The following is a 17,926-nucleotide window of genomic DNA, read 5'->3' as shown; positions in this document are numbered from 1 at the left end:
ACCTTCCTACAATGGTGAACATTTCATCCCATCCACAGTATTATCGTAAAAATACCTATCAGTTCACCAGGTTGAGCAGTCACTGCAGCCAGTTCTGGTTCACGAAACAGAGGAACGGTTATGGTAGCTTGGGGGAAGTGGTGAAAACTGGATATTCTCTGCATTCCCAATTAATGCATTGGGCAGTACTGGACAATGCTTCCAGATGTATTCCTTTGCATGGGAGAGCCCACTGAGCAGGTATCTTTGATTTAACAGCAGGATGGAGCTAAAATCATGTCCTGACATGCGAGCATTTTGGATTATTTAACAGCTTAATTTTTCCTTGAGGATTGATGGCTTAGTCTGTCATGTATTTGTTTGAGATATTTTATGATCTGATGATTTCTCCTCACATATTTTAGTCAGGCATATTATGTATCATTGTTGCTTTATGTTTTCTATTACTGGGAATTAATTTTTCACACAGTGTCTTCATTTAATTATATAACACAATCACATGTGCATTTTGCATGAATAGGAAGAATCTGTTTTAATTTAGCCATTATATATTTTCCTATCTTGGGTTTTCCAGTTAAAATTCCCAAGTTTTTTGTTTTAGCATAACAATAGTCATATTCATTGCTTCTTACATTATAACAAAAGCACTCAGATGTCAGTTCGTAGACTGACATAATCAGCTTTGTCTCTTAATTAGAAAAGAGAATAAAGCTGTTTAGGGGTGTCAATAAAATGACAGATGTATGATTAACAGAAGGCTACATTGGATCAGAATGGTGCAAATGCTTGGAATTGAAATGTTAAAATCTTTTACTGATAACCTTTCATTTCTAATTTTCATTTTCTCAGGATTTTTTTTCTAATTGAAAAATAATAAAGCCAAAGGTACATAATACAGCATTTAAATGGAACAATAATTGATGATGGAGACTCCAGTTCCTTCTATAGACTCAAGTTTATGACCAAAGTGTAGCTATAGCTAGGAAAACCTGTTACCCAGAACTCCTACCTACTCTCAAAACAAAATTCAGCTTGGCCAACGGACCCTTTGTCTGTGCCTTTGGTGCACTCCTCATCATCCCTGTGATGTCACCAGTTGTTTATGAACAACAGGACGGTGTGTAGATTTTAATAGTCAGGCTAGTATTGACTTCAGTGAGTCCATCTTTTTTACATTTCTCCATCAGTTTACGATGCTGTTGTTGTCCACCCTTTGATATAGTGCAAGTCTGTTGCACTTGTAAGACACAACAGCTTTCGGCTGGAGCAAATAAAAATTGCAGAACCTGACTGAATTCCAAATATCCAAATACTGTGACAGTGGGAAATACCTGCTTCAGGATTCAGGCATACAGATGGAAATAAGATTGCAAGCTGGATCTATGATCTGTCTGAGGTGGCTGGTCCCAGCAGGGTCTGACACCCAAGGCATTCCCAAGACCCAGCATCTCATATAAACTTTATGGGCAACTTGAGCTAGAGGATTTTCAGAGTTCTTAGAGATCCAACTGTCTTCTGGCAAGCAATATTAAGGTCTTTCTAGGAAGAAATCTGGGCTGTTCTGCTAATTCAGCATCAGTCATTTGACAAAATTTGAGGTGCGGTTGTGCTAGCTGAATGGTCAAGTAGCCAACCACATGAGAGAGTGTACTCAAAAACACCCACACCTGTGGCTTTTTCTGTGCCAGATGAGTGGCTGTACAACCAGTTTCGGAGGCATTTCAGAAAGGAGAATGATGAATGGGTGAGCCGCCAGGCTGTAGTCCCAAGTTTGCATCCATTTCTGCACAGTAATATTAACATAGATGAAGTGTCCTGAATCTTTGTCTCTTTCTGTGGCTGCATCCGTTTTCTCTTTACTGGCATCTGTAAAGCTCATTATCTCCCCAAGAAAAGTGTTTTAAACTTTTAAGAGTTCGTGAAACTTTGACACTTCTGTGAATTTTGTGTCCAGTGTATAGACGGCTGCCTCATCTGCTGTTTCAGATTCAGCATTTGATTATGTGGGACTTCAAAACAGATGTAATAGGACTCAGTTGGAATAGCTAGTTGGAAAATATTGGACATTCCTTTCATAAAATTTATAATTTTCAAATTCAAGCCTTTGACTTGATGGAAAATGGAAATTTTTGTTACCTGCACCAGGGAGTTTTGATCAAAGTAGGAAATTATGCAATTGAACAGTATTTGGTGTTGCAAAAAAAAACCCCACAAAACCCACCATAATATATTTCAGTAAATCTAGGACAGGCAAGTCTTGAACTCTTCAGAAAGATGATCCTTTTATAACCAAAGTATTATTTTGTGCAGGGAATGACTTGGGAAAACAATGAAACAAGTATTCATTTGCAATTGTAATGCCTCTGATTACAGTCCCCAAGTTGACATTTACTCAATTTAATTAAAGAAATTGAGAATTGTATTTATATTTTCTACTCCATCGTTCACAGCAGAGGGATTTAAAACATGTTCAGACCTACAATGTGCCAGTTACCGTTCCATCTTACGATCTTCAATTAATAATATTTTAACTTTCCGTGACTGCAGGATGAAAATGTGTTCTTGATTTACCTAAAACTCGAATTAGTGAGGTTACCTAAAACTGTCAAGGATGCTGTATATTCCAGAGAACTCACACAAATGCAAGGCCAGGAGTTTCATTTAGGTTTAACCTTTGTGCCCTTGAATACAATAGAGTTTGCATAAATATTTAAGAAGGGCAGCTGCAGACCAATTAAAGGAATATATTTTCCAAGCATCAAACCATTGTTTTCAGGCAATACACTGAAGCTCTTAAATTAATACATATTAAATCTGTTACAGGCTCAGCAGAGTTTTAGGCTCAGGAGAGGGAAAAGCAGATGAGAGCACCCCAGGGGTAGGCTGGGCAGAGATTGCCTGTGGGATGTGCGACCCCTGCCCAGCTCACAGGGTGTCTGCGTGGGCTGCGGGCAGCTGCAGGATGCTCCACAAATCCACCCAAGGAGGAGAGGACACAACCATCCCTCTCGTTTGTCCATTCAGCATCCTAGGAAAAGCTGTGGACATGCTGAGAAGGCTACGACTGTCTTTATTCTGATATTTGCTAAATAAAATTGAGGAGCAGGTGTTTTGTGGGAAATATATTTAAGATTTTTTTTTTTCATCTTTAAAAATGTTTTAAGAAACTTCAGAATTTCCCTCATAATAAGAGGTCTAGTTTCAGGCTAGCCTTACCCAGAAATGCTCTGCAGAAATCTGCGCTTCATATCCACTCACTTCAGATTAAATACTCCGTGGGGTTGCTGTTACATAGCACGTAGCATGAATTATAGAAGGATGCTGCTCATATGCATAGTAATACTACCTAGTCCTAGAAAAATAAATTTGCAAATAATCAGGTTTGTTGCCCCGTAAATTTGGCAGCTTGTTAAGGCAGAGACAGGACTTCTTCAACTATGAACTATGAGAAAGTCTGGCTTGAGAAAGACTTATGGAGCAGAGCCAGAGCAGAGATCAGGGAAAGAGGAGAAGGAGAGAAGCGGTACAGGTGAAATGGAAAACAGTGGGGTGGTTTTGGAAGAAGAGGAGGGATGTGAGGAAAGCGCAGAAGCACATCTAGGAAGAGGGAAGAGGAGAGACTTGTCGCAATTATACAAAGAGCACAGACTGCAACGTGCTTTCTGCTGAAATAAATCACCTGTAGTCTCTGCTGAGAGAAGTAAAATCCGTTCAGGGGGAGAAACTGAGATGTTAATCTAGGCTGGTGGAAGAAGGAGGTAAAGCAGGAGAGAATGGATGTGCAGCGGAGAGTCCGGTTACAAGGCTGTTTCTCTTCACATGTGCAATAGATTTGTAGCACTGGAAGGAAAAGAGGGAAAACAAGGACCTGGAAAGCAAGTATGCGTAATGCTCCGAAAGGGAAGAAGACCTACTAGTACTATGTCCATCTTACAAACATTAAGGCTTTTGAAACGTTCACCTGAGTACAATATTCAGTTGCTGTTTTCTTGTGATACATGCCTTAGTGACAGGATTAGTTGCCTTCTCTCAGTGTATAATTTCAACTTTGAGCTGTATTTACGAATAAGTGAACTAAGTAAAGTACCTGGGATATTTTTGTATTTACTGAACTGTTCAGGCTGTGCTTTGGAGCTTTTCAGTACATTTTTGAGCAAAACATATATGTCCTGACTGTTAATCCTGTAATGCGATTCATTAAATGTCTGACATCTGAAGCTCTGGGGGGAGAGGAGGGAAATTGCTTGGAGATCGCCACGTGCCACTGTGCTTCTGTTTGAGGAGTGCATGGCCAGAACTGTGGGAGTCATGAAGTCATTAATTAAAAACTTCATAGCTGTATTGCATCCTTTTTTGAAGATAAAATGAAAAAAAAATTATTCATCTAAAGCTATGTACATGCAGATTTTAAGACAGAGTAAGTGGCCCCGTTTCTCTAGTTAATTACCTCGATAAATCAGGAGTGGGCTGCTGGTATTTGAAAATCCTGTGCGTAGTAGACAGAGCGAGGGAGAGAAAAGTTTTCTGCAGCCTTCTGTTCTTGGCCTATAACATATATAAAGCACTCAGGTCAAAAGGGGTGGTACTGATACTCATGATACCACCATGGCTATAACATCAGAAGTTTACTGCAATAAAAGTAAATATTGCAATAAAACTAAATGTTTGTGTTACTGTTACAAAAAAAAAAATTGCACCACCACTTAATTTTTCCTAGGGTGAAATTACTCCCTCTTTGCATATACACATATGTGTGCGCATATGTAGAAATAAGTATGCTTATATACGCATCATCTATGTTCATAAATACGTGTGCACACACACACGTGCATTCTGAATTAATTGTGCTTGCTTCTTGAGAATGGCTAATATTCCCTGGAAGGAGAAATGGAGACAGGCAGTGATTTTATCGATACCAGTTGATCTCACATGTGAAGATCGAATTTGCAATGAACAGTGTACACATACACTGTAGAAAGGCTGTGTCTATCTCCGTCTAAGGTAGGAGACAACAGATGGGTACAGGCAGGCAGGAGAGCGTGGTGGGGAGACTGGACAATACGTACAATGCAGTATGTACGTGGTTCATAGCGGTGGGAGTGGTGCTCAGGATCCAAGAAGGGATTTGACTGAAGATGAACTGGAAGTGAAAGCAGGTGGACAATAATTGGAGTAAGCATTTATTCAGGGAGATGAAAGCAGAGGTTGCCCAGGTCTGAACAGCAGCTTGGTTTGAGGAGAAAGTTAACAGTGGGTGAGCGAAGGGGCTGAATGGTGGTTGCAGGTCCATGGAGGCAGCCCAAGAGGGGTGGGCAGCCAGGGTAGGGGTATGCGGAGGGATCATGGGGAGGAGAAAAAGGTTTGCAGATGAGTGGACCAAGAAGACTGACGTATGAAAACAAATGTGGGAAGAGATGACAGAATTAGGGAAATGTAGGGAAGTTATCCTCCCTTTGCTACCTAAGTGAGCAACTCTGACCTCTCTGCATCATTAATAAAGACCAATACTTCCAAAAAGCCTTTTTCATTCCTTTTCTCTCTCTAGTGATGATAGAGAACTTGAAAGACAACCGGCTCAAGCAAGATACCGAACTTCTGGACAGCTCAGTTACGTGAAATGAAGGGTCTATTTTTGTTACTGGTTTTGTTCTAATGAACATCCTACATTATTTAGCATTCATGCAGTTTTTTAGGAAATAATATTTGTTTTTTTCAATTATTATTTTTTACTTCTGAAATTATATACTACATACTAGAAGAAAATACACTTGCTGCACACAGAAGCAGCAGTATCTTTCCATCTAACATTCTCCTCTTTTTTCCTTGTTACCAGGGTTTTTTAAAAGTGATAATGTCCCACCACTGTTTCTGAGATTTCCTGAATTTATTTGTTTGCTCTTTATTACATAAGGAACGATTTCTGCCTATTTGAATGTATTTCTGTGGGGAGTGCTGACATTCTTATCCACACTTCACTTGTCATTTCTAGGCCAGACGGTTAATGTGGTTTCCTACTATGAGCTACTTACTGCATACAGTTTTAACATGTGTTGCAGTGAGGCAGTATATTAAAGTGCAGAAATGGCTGAGGGAAGAGATGGATATTAGATGAGAGTTGTTGGGTTCTCTTAGGGAAAGTCAGTTAATGTGCAGCGTAAATATGTTCCTGATAGTGGTAAAAGGAAATACTGGCCGACTTCATATTCTAATCCCATCCTTCTCACATGAATACAGGAAAAAAAAAAAAAAAGTGTTTATGTTTGTGGATAATACCAAAAGAAGAACGGCTGCAAGCCTGCGAAGGAGAGATTAGCGTTCCAAATGGTGAACTGGAAAACACAGAGGACTGATCAACGGCATCTGGACAGGACCACAATCTTTTCTCTGGGAAAAGGCTGAGGGCTGTAATAGTTCCCAAGCTGGGGTTTTATCCATACCATGGTGATTTTGCAGAGAAAGCTGAGGTTGTGCTGGGAGGCAAAGCGGACTACGTCACTCTCGAGATGGAAGAGGTAATTGCGCTGCTGCACTCAGTGCTGGACACGGCCATAGAGAAGGGTGTGGACAAACTTTAGAAAATCAGGAGGGGAATGACACAAGTATGCAGAGGTCTAGAAAATAGTTATGAGGAAATACTGGAAGAAATTGAACCTAAAGAAGACAAGGGAAAACATGATAAGTGCCTTTAAATGTATGAAGTACTCCTGCATAATTGAAGGGAATCATTTATTCCCTTATCCTTCACAGGCAGAATGAGAAGTAGTGAGCTTGAGGTACAACATGAAGATAAAGGTTAGATGCGAGGAGAAACTTTCTAACAATAATGACAGATTGCTTGGGGAGGCTGTAGAGCCTCCATTACTGAGTATCTTCAAGAACAGCATAGACAAATATGAGGGAAAATACTGGTTTCACAGCACCCTACCTGGGATACGAGGCATGGAATGAGTAACCTATAGTCATCCTTTCCTAGCCTATTTTTCTTTGGTTAATGCTGAATTAAGGAAGGAAAAGCTGCGGTCTGGACAAATGATCTCAAATGTAAGATGTAATAAAATAACCTTGGGCTTGGACAGGGAAAGTGTTGAGTTGTTGTGGCTGCTCTTACTGACCTCACCCAGAGCAGAAACAAAGTAGAATTTCAAGGATGAGGCTATAAGCACTGAATTTTTATTAACTTTTAATGTAGCAGAATTACTGTTGCATTGGCAAGGCCTTGTCTTCACGGTGACTCCTGTCCTGGCTGTTATGAAATTTTACATTACGTTTTGTGTAGGACCTTTTTGGGAATTTTCAGCCTCTGATAAAAGCTGAGCCAAAAGGGCTTTTTCAGTGGGTTTCCATTTTTAAACTGTTCCGATGACTCCCACAATGGTGTTCGCCCACCTTTTGGCTTTCTAGGCAATGTCCTAAGTGGTCAGTACAAGTAGTGGTTGAATTTATGAATGTATCCTACAGCATACAACTTTGAAGTGTGAAGAGGTGATAAGTGGTGAACCTACAGTTGTTGAGATAGTGTAGCCTAAAAAATGGCAAAGGAATAAGATTTCCTAGAAAGCAATATTTCAGAACTACTGAATGAGTTGTTGAGTATTAGTATTTTTTTTATATGTGGGGATGGCCCATTTGAAATTACTAAAGAGAGGAAAAAAGTAAGAGGCTTCTGCAATGAACCAATTGCAACACAAGTTACAGATCTTAGCAACAAAAAGCCTGTATGCTTTTACAGAAAAAAAAAAAAAGTATTTTTATTAAAATCCCAGAAGTTCTTGACATGAAAAACTTTCAACAAAATAATTGCATTTTTCTCTGAAAAAAAAATCACTCTAAAAATTAACTGGTTCGTTGGTTTGTTTTTGTCAGCATTTCTCCCAGTTTGTCTCACATCACCAGTAGAGTCTGTCTTTGCTGTACTGCTCTTTTTGGGAGCGCCGATAAACTCTTCTCTCCTTGGTGTGCTCAAAAGTGTATTTGCTACTTTTTCCTGAGTAGTTTTCCTTTTCTTTTACAAGTGATCTTTATCGTAATGAAGAAGAGGAAGTTATTAGTACGGCAGCATGAAATCACTTTACCTAGATGAAAGTGTAGGCGGTGGCGGCATGAGTTTTTTCCCATCCCAAGGCTCTTGTTTCTTCTTCTTCGCTGAGTCAAGCCATGTCTGCATCTCTATGTCAAGACTTGGCCCAATGCATCCATTTACTCCATATAAGCTTCCAAATAGTGATCAGATAGGAGGAGCATCTGGTCCTTACCTCCACAGGAAGTGTGTAAACTGAGAAGTCGAAGGTAGAAGACTGTATATTGCTAAACCACTCGTCTGGCTGTTCTGCAGGCAGTACTTTTTCATACCACATGTATTCAACCTGGAAAATTTAGAGCTCCAGGAGGTCACGGAGGCAAATAATCTAGATGAGGTATTTAAGGCACACATAATTTTATAAGTCTCAAAAAGTGGTGTTGTGGACAAATATTTGGAAGATAGGATTTTTTTTCTGTCCTGGTAGATAGAAAACACCTAATGCTATGAGCAGGTCTGGGGGGAAACCTGTAAATGCTAAATTTAAAGAAATAGAAAGATAGACTTATTAGCTTTCTCTTGTCCTAAGTTTCCTATGTTCTCTCTCTCATAATACAAGAAGACACTCCAGACACCACGTTTATGGGGATTACCTCTCTTGGGGTTGAAGCCTTTGGCCTCATTCTTTTCCTCACAGTTAGAGTGTTCATAAGCCCTTGGAAAGACACTGTCTGTCATGTCTTATTGCTTAAATATTGTGATCGAGCCTGTGAATAATCTCAAACTGCTTTGACATGTTCATAATAGTTTTTGTTCTACTTCTGTACCCGTCCATTTCCATTCCTTAAAGTCCCCTGGCAGAGTGTGTTTCAGCTGGGACGTGGTATGTGATAGTTTGACCAGAGATGCTATGGGAAAATCAGACCAATACCTTTAATTTTTGTGGATGGTAACGATAGTTTGGAAAGTGAAAATGACCAAATGATACTGTTAGACCTTTTTCTCCCTGGCTTGCGGGTTTTTTTCACCCTTTGGTGAAAGCTATTGAAAAGTGGTCAGCTGAACCGGCGGTACCCTGCAGAATGACGCGTTCATGGAGGGCTTTTTCGGCTGTGCTGTGTGCAGTGAAGGCTGCGTTAGCACCAGATGCCAATCATACACCACCGGTGGATTTGCAAGATTATAGGACAGGAAAAAAGATGAAGGTTAAGCATGGGGCACAATAGAGATTACTTATGGTAATGAATTGTATAATTTTTCTAGACAGATCTGGATTAATGTTTATCCCAGGCAAGAGATTACTGTATGTCTGATTCTAGTTGTAAACAGACATTATTAAACAGAAGGTTTATGTTCATGAGATGCGACTATGGGTGTTAAAGCACTTATGATTTATTATGTGCAAAGAGAAAAATTAACCTGTTCATCTGCTATAGTACGAGATGCGCTATGGATTTTTGCATAATTTGGAAGGCATCTGCTCCTTTGGAATACAAATAACCAGTGAAATTAGAAGGATTCTCCTCTCGTTTACACTGATCCTGTGCCCTACACTGCAGAGGAGCTGAAGCGGTCTAACCAGCAAAAGAATAGTCTTGTGTGCTTTTATAAAGCAACAGTATTTCTATGGGAGATGTTGGCAAAGTCTATTTGCTTGTGACTCTTTAGGGTTTTTTCTTTATAATTAAAAAAAATGTTAATAGTCACAGAGCTTAACAAATTACCTTATTTGGGTTTCCCTTTCACTAGTTGAAAACAATGTTTAGAGACATCGAATTAAAAAACAAAAAATAATCTATTTTTCACATGATTTATGTTGCAGCCCATTTTTCTTCTGCTTTGTTGCATCACTGCTGCTTAGCATAAGTGAGACATAGGTACAACATCCGCATTTTTTAATACTCCCTTACCTCAGCAGCTAAATAATCACACCTGAGTCAGTGATGTCTATGTTTTGGGTGAGCTGGAAAATTTCCCTTAAGGAAACCATAAACAAACTCCCAAACTTTCCTTCTTTGATTGACTAGACATTGCAACTTCATTACTTGCTAACAAGAAAGTATCTTTTCTCTGTGAAAGCAAAGAAGAATTACAGTTATCAAAATCTGTTAATTCTGTTTACAGGCTGTATTTGTAGCCAGCTGATTTTTGCATAATGCCATTTGAAATTATCCATTTAACAATGATGGATGATACAACTGCGTAGCTTTCCCTCCACTTTGTAACTGAGCTGTCTACTTGTAGATTGCATTGGACATGTTGCTGATGCTTTATTTGCAAAATTCACTCACATATGTGAGAAATTTGTCCATTAAGTCTTCCTGGCTTCAGAGAGGCTTCTCAGATAAGTAAAGATATTCCTGTACGTAAGCAAAACCAGCCCAGTCTGTAACAAACAGGAATGTGGAACAAAAAGGCCTGGGAATATGATGAGGTGTGCTAAGTGAATTAGAATTTAAGCAATTAAGCTATGTCTGAATGAAACGTAATCTGGTGAGATGTTCTGAATGCTTCAATTAAAAAAGTTGCAATCTTAAGTTGCCATTAAAACACTTCATATTGCTCTTTTATATTTCTCAGTTGTATTTTACATTTGATACAACAATATATATTGTATCATGAGATAAATGTAACTTTAGCACTTGTAGTATTTTTGCCTAATTACCAAATTTCACAATGGCTGTGAAATGTGAGTCCAGAGTTAAAGTTCCTAAGCAAATTAATTAACTGGTAAAAGTTTCTATGGGCTTTACTAGTGGTTCAGCATGGCATCTGAAGCTAATGAGAACTTCTTGAGACACCTGGGATGTGGGTGAGAGCCCTTCAGGAAGCCGGGGTCAGCCGCACTGCGCTGCTGAGAAGTTTGTGCGGCGAAGCGTTGTGTTTTGGAGGCACTACAATATACGCAGCGCTCTTTTCTTTGCTGTGTGTTGGCAGCCATCTATAAGTCATGAAGATGACCTCCATCTTCCAAAGAGAAGGAAAGCTAGAAATGAAGACACATTTCTGTTATCAGTCTGCCGTGGGTCATAAGTTGAACTGGTGTTATATTTTCCTCTCAAAGCCGCATAGCCTTGACACGGTGTTTAACAGTGTTAAGCTTATTGCTGCTGAGCTAAACATGTCTGAAGCGAACGATGACCCTCACGTCTTTGCGATAGCAAAATGTCTCCCTGATGTGATCCCGCAGACTTGGAGCATTAAGTTAATTTTCCCCTGGATTTCTGAGCTGCCTCTTTTTTACCCGGCGGAGAGCTTGTGAAGAATACAGCTTCTGACCGAATGACAGAACATGGAGGGTGAAATTAGATGCATTCAATTAGAAGATGACAAAAAGCCTATCTAAATATTTGTCAGGACGCTACTTACGGGGCGTAGTGTCCAGCCTGGGAAGTGAAAGGCGGCCGCTCTCAGGACTTAATAGTCTCGGGGGCGGGGGGAGAAATGAGTAAATCATCCAGATTCTTTATGGGCTTGGAGGGGATAATTGAGGGTATCGAGTGTATGCTTCCAAGGCTGGTGATCCCTCTCGTGTAATCTCAGATTAGTTCTTTTCTTGTATTCACTTAATACAGAATTAACGATTACAAAGTTTTCTGGACCATTTGGGTAAACAGTGTTGTTATTTGACTGCTAGAGGATGGATAATGCAGTGGTTTATGTGAGCTATTGAAAGGAGAGGGGTTCCACTTTCTCCACAATAAAAAAAAAAAAAACCACCACAAAAGAAACAAACAAAACCCTGAAGCCACAAAACCCAAAGAAACGAGAAAGCCAGGGCAAACACATCAACTGTGAGATTATCAGGTTTGGACCATCAAGTTTTGTGGTTTTCCAGAAGACAAAAGGATGTTCTTGAAAAGTAACATTCCTGATTAGTAGTCAGTTATACATAAAGAGATCAAGATGTGCAGCTTGGTTTGGCCACATCTGTTTATCTGTAAATTAAATTTATAGCAACTTTTTAAAGTAAGAGAGCAAATCTCTGGCTTGTAATTTCCTGCTCAGAAAGTTTTAGTTAGGAAAATAAAAAATGTAAATACAGCATATCATATTTACCTTTTTTTTTTTTTTCTGTTACAGCAGTTCAAGGGAGAGCGTGACTATGATAGGGTTAATCCAGCTCCATAAAAATCCGTGCTGTGTATGATAGTAGTAAAGCTTGTGATCCCTTGATCTTTGATTAGATTCAAGCTAGTAAATATCTTGTGTTTAATCAGAATGAGTTGTTCTGCATGTAGTATAAGTCACCTTCACAGATGGGATGTAGCAGCAGAGTTGTTCACGAATATTTGTTTTAATCCTTTCCAGAGCAAGCATGCTTTATGTTTCTTTGTTGTAAATCAGATTGAGGCAAATAAAAACCAGCACGAAGGAAAGATGTTTACTTGCAGTCAGGAATAGGACAGTGTGGGAACCTTTTTCTGTTTTTAAAAGAAAATGTAACTTATTAGAATCTTAAAAGGTATTTTGTACTATTCCGTTAACATAACCTAACACACCACGACAGCTTTTTTAGGCTGGGATGCAAATATCATTATCTAGAATTTCATTTTAAACAGTTCATACACATTTGTAGTTTAGGGGACTACAAATACATGGAAACCAAGATTTATTATGGTAAATGTTCAGCCTCTATTATTATTCTATATTTTAAAGATATTTAGTTAGAATGGTAGCTGTTCTGTGTGCAGGGAAACTGAAATTCTTAGAACGTTATCTGTAAGGCTAGTTGTTCTGTGCGGTATGTCAGCGTCCTATTTACCTAAATCTGTCATAATTGCCTTCCGATATGTCTTCCTCTGACACGCCAAATATTGAAAATGAGAGGACTCTTTGCTGGGAGATTTTCTACTGAATGTCATTTTTCTGTGTTCTTAACTTGATGGCAATAGCTGGACGACCTGTAGTTAAATGCATCTCAATTTCTCTCACTTATTTTTCCTAATCACCACACAGAGCCTTCTGCGCTCAGAGGTGTGATTAGATTTAACCTGCCATCATATCTGAAGAACTTTCTGTACAACGTATTATACATTGCAAGAATTACATATGTAATGGTGAGTCTAAGTGTAATATATAAATAGATAGTAAGATGAGTTGCTCTCATGCCAGAGTTAATTCTTTATTTTTTTTTTTTTAATTATTTTTAACAGGAAGACTGGAGAGCCCCCGCTAGTAAATGGCTGGATTCCTTACCTTGGGAAGGCTTTGATTTTTAGAAAAGATGCTTTCAAATTCTTACTGGATCAGCAAAAGAAACTTGGAGATATTTTCACTGTACATATTGCTGGTGAGAATATTTTAGTGTTTCTCTTGATTTGTTCTATGAGTGAAGTTAAGTACTAATTCAAATGTTTAGGTCAAAATCTTCCTTAACCAAAAATATTTTTGTGTGGCATAGGCCAATAAAAATTACTTAAATTAACATGTATTGTATGCATAATAATTATCCGTAGGATATAATTATGACCATGTGGATTTATATCTATAGTTATAGGTATATACACATATTGACAGAATTTATAGGCATGTAATGTATGAACATAGATTTTGCCAGCACATTTAATTGTGTATTGTTTTTTTTATTCCTAAAGAAGGGAGAACTAACATCATCTTGACACCGCACAGAAAAATATCAGATTAAATTTAGAAAACACTTAAGAAAAAAAGTGCAGAATATGTTCTCACACATTTTACAACTGGTTGACAGGAACACAAGGGAATGAATGGCACATTGACTCAGTGATACAATCAGTACTGGAACACAGAAACTTCCCATTGCCAGCCTCTTACTCTGATCATGCTTGCTGAAAATAACAATATAATAAAGTATGATATAACCTTGTTGCTTTCTGTGTTTGTAGCTGTATTACTACACTAGCTTGAATACAAACATTTGAGTGATTTCACGTAGGCACTTAGCCGTAGAATAAAAACACAGAATGAAACTGGAATCTTGAATGAAACTTAAATACATACATTTACATATATATATATATACCCACACAGAGATATACTTTTTACTAAAATACATTTAAAGTCCAGTATTTTCCTCTGTTCAGAAAAAGGCAAACTATTATTAGTGTAGGTGGACATAATGGATCTTTTGCTCCTTTGCATGACAATATCCTTGTTCAAATTATCAACTTTAGAACTAAGTCTATCTTGGCTTTAGCTATTCCTGTATTTTTAGGGAGTTTCAAATAAAAGTGTGAAGTGTAAAGTTTGCTTTGTAATTTCATGGCAGTAGCATTAGCTTTATATTTTCATATAAGTAATATTTTGCAATGAAAAGAATTACTTTCTTCAAAAGTCAATTAATTAAATTGCAAGCTGTATGTTTGATTAATAATTTTTTTTCCTCTTACGAAATCTGTTCTTTTTTTTTCCTTTGGAAGAACATTTTTACTGCTGTTAAATATGTGATTTTTTTATTAATTCTGGGTTTTTTCTTTGGAAACTGGTATGGTCAGATTTTCTTCCATCTTGAAAATGAGTTTGACACATTACAAAACCAACTTTTGATGAAATACCATCTTTTTTATTGTTAATGTACAGTCACACTATATACAGTCATGGCTTCTGAGAAATACAGAATGATCATTGTACTTCAAAGACTACCTTAGTACATTCATAAAACTAGATACAGTCGTACTTCAGAATCCTTAATGTGTTTAATCAAATTTTTTTTTTTCATTCACCTCTTTATTATTTTATGCAAGACTGAGTTTTGAGATTTGTGTGTTTAAGCAATCTATAAGTGTAATTTAGTTTCACAAGTTTCTATTTGCATGTTAAACAAAATTCTGTTTCAACTAATCTCCCTCTGTTCAGGTATTTTGAGGAAGCCTTCCTTGATAAAGACTGAGGGAAATGGAGTGAGTTCTGGATATCATTTCAGCCCTATGCAGGGAAATCTTTGGTTTTGTGAAGTTTTCATATCGGAGATACCACTTCAAGTTCTCGTTTCTCAGTATAAAAATACTGACTGTCAAGATTTCACTGAGGAGAAACAGTTTGTCATCCACAAGTTAAAGACAAAGCCAAATCTAGTTAGTACCTCCTATCATGTCCTGATCCGAAGACATACAGGATTTCTGTATGTCTTACTGATTTGACAAAGACGATGTTTATATGTTCGGCAAACATAGCGTAGGCTGTTGTGTATGGACTATCATTACTTTACCCCCTTGGTAGATGTCTGAAGGTCCTGTCAAAAAATTCTATCAATATATATTGTTCTAATTATTGGTTCTCAAACTAGCTCATTTGGAAAATGCAGAACGATGCTTGGAGTTTCTGGCATTGCCCCGTACCGGTAATGCGATTTCGCTGATTGTACTTTCCCATGTGATGAACAAATGATTGTCATCCCTAAAAGTCACAAGGGACATGGATGTCATCTTAATAAAGAAATTAAAAAGCACATCTTTCTATGAGAAACAATGTAAATTCCTGACCTGTCGCAGAAAATAGTTCTCTAATTGGTTTTGTGTGGTGGTGCAGCAGAATCATTTTCCCCAAATGTCATGCCGGCGAAGCACCACTGTACATCATTGTCAGCAGTTCAGCAGAATCTCCTTAATAAGAGGACGATTACGTAAATGCGATAGTCTTCCAGAAAAAAAAAAAAATATAAAAGAAAAAAATAAGGAGAGGAAGAGAGATGAGAGATAGTCTGTTGTGTTGAGATGATCATACTTCCCAAGCCAACCTCTCTGCTTGTTAAGAGTCAGCAGCATAGGCTAGGTAAGAATTAATGAGCTTGAAACACTTTTGTCGCTGTTTCTCGGTATTAAACTTTCTCTCCTTTTCTTGACAAGCTATTAGGAATGATACCAAACCTTACAACACTCTCTCTGAGGCTAACTCAATTTTTAAGAAAATATTCTTAGGTTTTTTTACTAAGGACACTTGCCTTTTAGGGTATTGCTGCTAAGTCACTCTTTCATTTTAAATCATGACACGCCTACAGTAACATATCACATTTTTCTCTCTTAGACAAAAGGTAATTTACATTAACTCCTTACCAAGCTGAAGCCTGCTGCAAGCATTACCGAAGTAACATCCATCATTAGATGCCATCTGAACTGCTTGTCTTTTATCATTAGCATTAAAAAGCTCCAGAATGCATTATTAGACTAATTTCTTAACTATCATACAAATACTGGCTTCTGTGTTTAGATTTACCAAAGTTGACAATTTTCATATTTTCCACATCAATCTTCTATTTCTAGGAGACTGTATAAACTGAAGGGAGATAACCCGGCTATTTGCACCATGGGCATAATGCAGACTGAAGGACTGAATGGGGAAGTATGAATTCTCTGTAGCCATATTTTTAAAAAACTCAGAGGGCTTTTTACAGAAACAAGTGTACATCTCTTATTTTGACTTGTTTCTACAGTACTGAATAAAACAGCTCAGTGGTTTAAACTGTCGGGATTTGGAGTGTGACATTTCTGTATGGACATGTCTGCTTAGTTTTTTGTGTAGAACGATTTTTTTTATGACCTAACAAGGAAAGGCTTGGTCCTCAGTGGTCTCTGTGTAAATACCTTCAATATTTAAGGCTTCCTGATTTGTGGAACATGTGATATGCCTCCACTTTTGGCTGATCTGGCGTTTGCCTTTACTGCTACTTTGATGGAAACTCGTGAGCATCAAGATTTTGGGTTGGTTTCAGAAAAAGCTACTTTTAAGAGGTGGTTCTTGGCATTAGCTGCAATGGGAAGGCATGGGAGGGGAGGGAGGAAGCTGCATTTTAAAATACTAAATAATAACTGGTAAATTCAGGAAAGATTTGCGTCCATTTGTCTCTGACACCACCAGAGACAATCAGTGGGAAGAGACCTTGTCAGGGATGACGCCAAGACTTAAAAAGCAAAATTAAGCACCATATTGACACTTTAAAAATTTAAAATCATAACTTGAGGTGAGAAAGTTTGTTCCAGTTGGGATGTTTGCTGCTGAGGGTAGAGGAGGTGTTGGGGCACAGTTTTGCAATTAGCAATCTGTTCCTGTGTGGAAGAGACTGGGGTAACTGGTGTAGCCGCGTAGTGCATCTGCGTGCGAGTGTGATTGTAATTGCTAAAGGCTCCCATACCCCCTCGCATAACAACAACTTTCTAACTGCGGTTAATTAGCTCTAGATTTTAGTCTTTTCCTAATTAAGAGATCTAAAATTAGATTCTCAGGGAGGTATGTAAAAAGCTGCCTTTGTTATAGAGGGGTTCCACTTTTCTGACTGTATAGACCTTTCCTACATGCGGTAACAAAAGTATTTTGCTTTTTGTGTTTATATATATTGTTGACTTTCAGTGATGTGATCTGGAGCTTGAACTGATTCTACACAATGGATTATATTTTGGTACATACTTACTTTTTGCTACCAGGAACCTGATGAGGATAATAAAAATCAGGATCTGTGATATTCTGTTTCTCAGAGATTTTCTTTTTTCCCCGAGTATGTGCTAGTGCAGAGTGAGTTTTGATTTAAAATTATTGGTAAAATAGTTTGTTTGTCTGAAAACTCATTTGCTGAAAATCATTTTCTTACTTAAAAATGATAAGAATTGATGTGTGTTTGCTAAGTGTCTGATTAAAGATCACAAAGAAACTCATATTTTGCATCAGAAATAAGCAGATGGTGGACAGATGGTTTAAATTAATATTAATTAAAAATCTTAACTTAAATTGTTTACCCTGTAAACGCAAAGTTAGGAAGCCAGCTTTCATCTTTAGGGTTAATAACATTCCAAATCTATTTATTAAAAATTGCTCCAATGGGCATTCTTTCCCAGCTTTGATCACAAAGATGGTAGCCTCAATAAAGAGTGTGAGAGTGGGTGAAAGCTGGAAAGAGTGAGCAATTCTAGGACTCCTCTTACCAAGGATCCTGCAGAG

The 17,926-nt window shown here is 38.0% G+C and overlaps 1 protein-coding gene across 2 annotated transcripts in view; it reads left to right on the top strand.

Annotated features, from left to right (window-relative positions):
* Positions 1-17,926, top strand: part of CYP7B1 (cytochrome P450 family 7 subfamily B member 1) — a 124,510-nt gene that overhangs the window by 88,906 nt on the left and 17,678 nt on the right. The window contains exon 2 of one of the 2 annotated variants that reach the window (XM_086740873.1): positions 13,174-13,310. The exons of the other annotated variant lie outside the window; for it this stretch is intronic. Coding sequence (XP_086596999.1) covers positions 13,174-13,310 — 137 coding nt within the window. The remainder of the gene's footprint in view (positions 1-13,173; positions 13,311-17,926) is intronic. 2 annotated transcript variants of the gene reach the window in all.

Source organism: Chlamydotis macqueenii, chromosome 2, assembly GCF_036417535.1.
Source record: "Chlamydotis macqueenii isolate bChlMac1 chromosome 2, bChlMac1.mat, whole genome shotgun sequence".
NCBI lineage: Eukaryota > Metazoa > Chordata > Aves > Otidiformes > Otididae > Chlamydotis > Chlamydotis macqueenii.
Note: the sequence above shows the minus strand (reverse complement) of the source record. Positions and strands in the feature narration are given on the sequence as shown.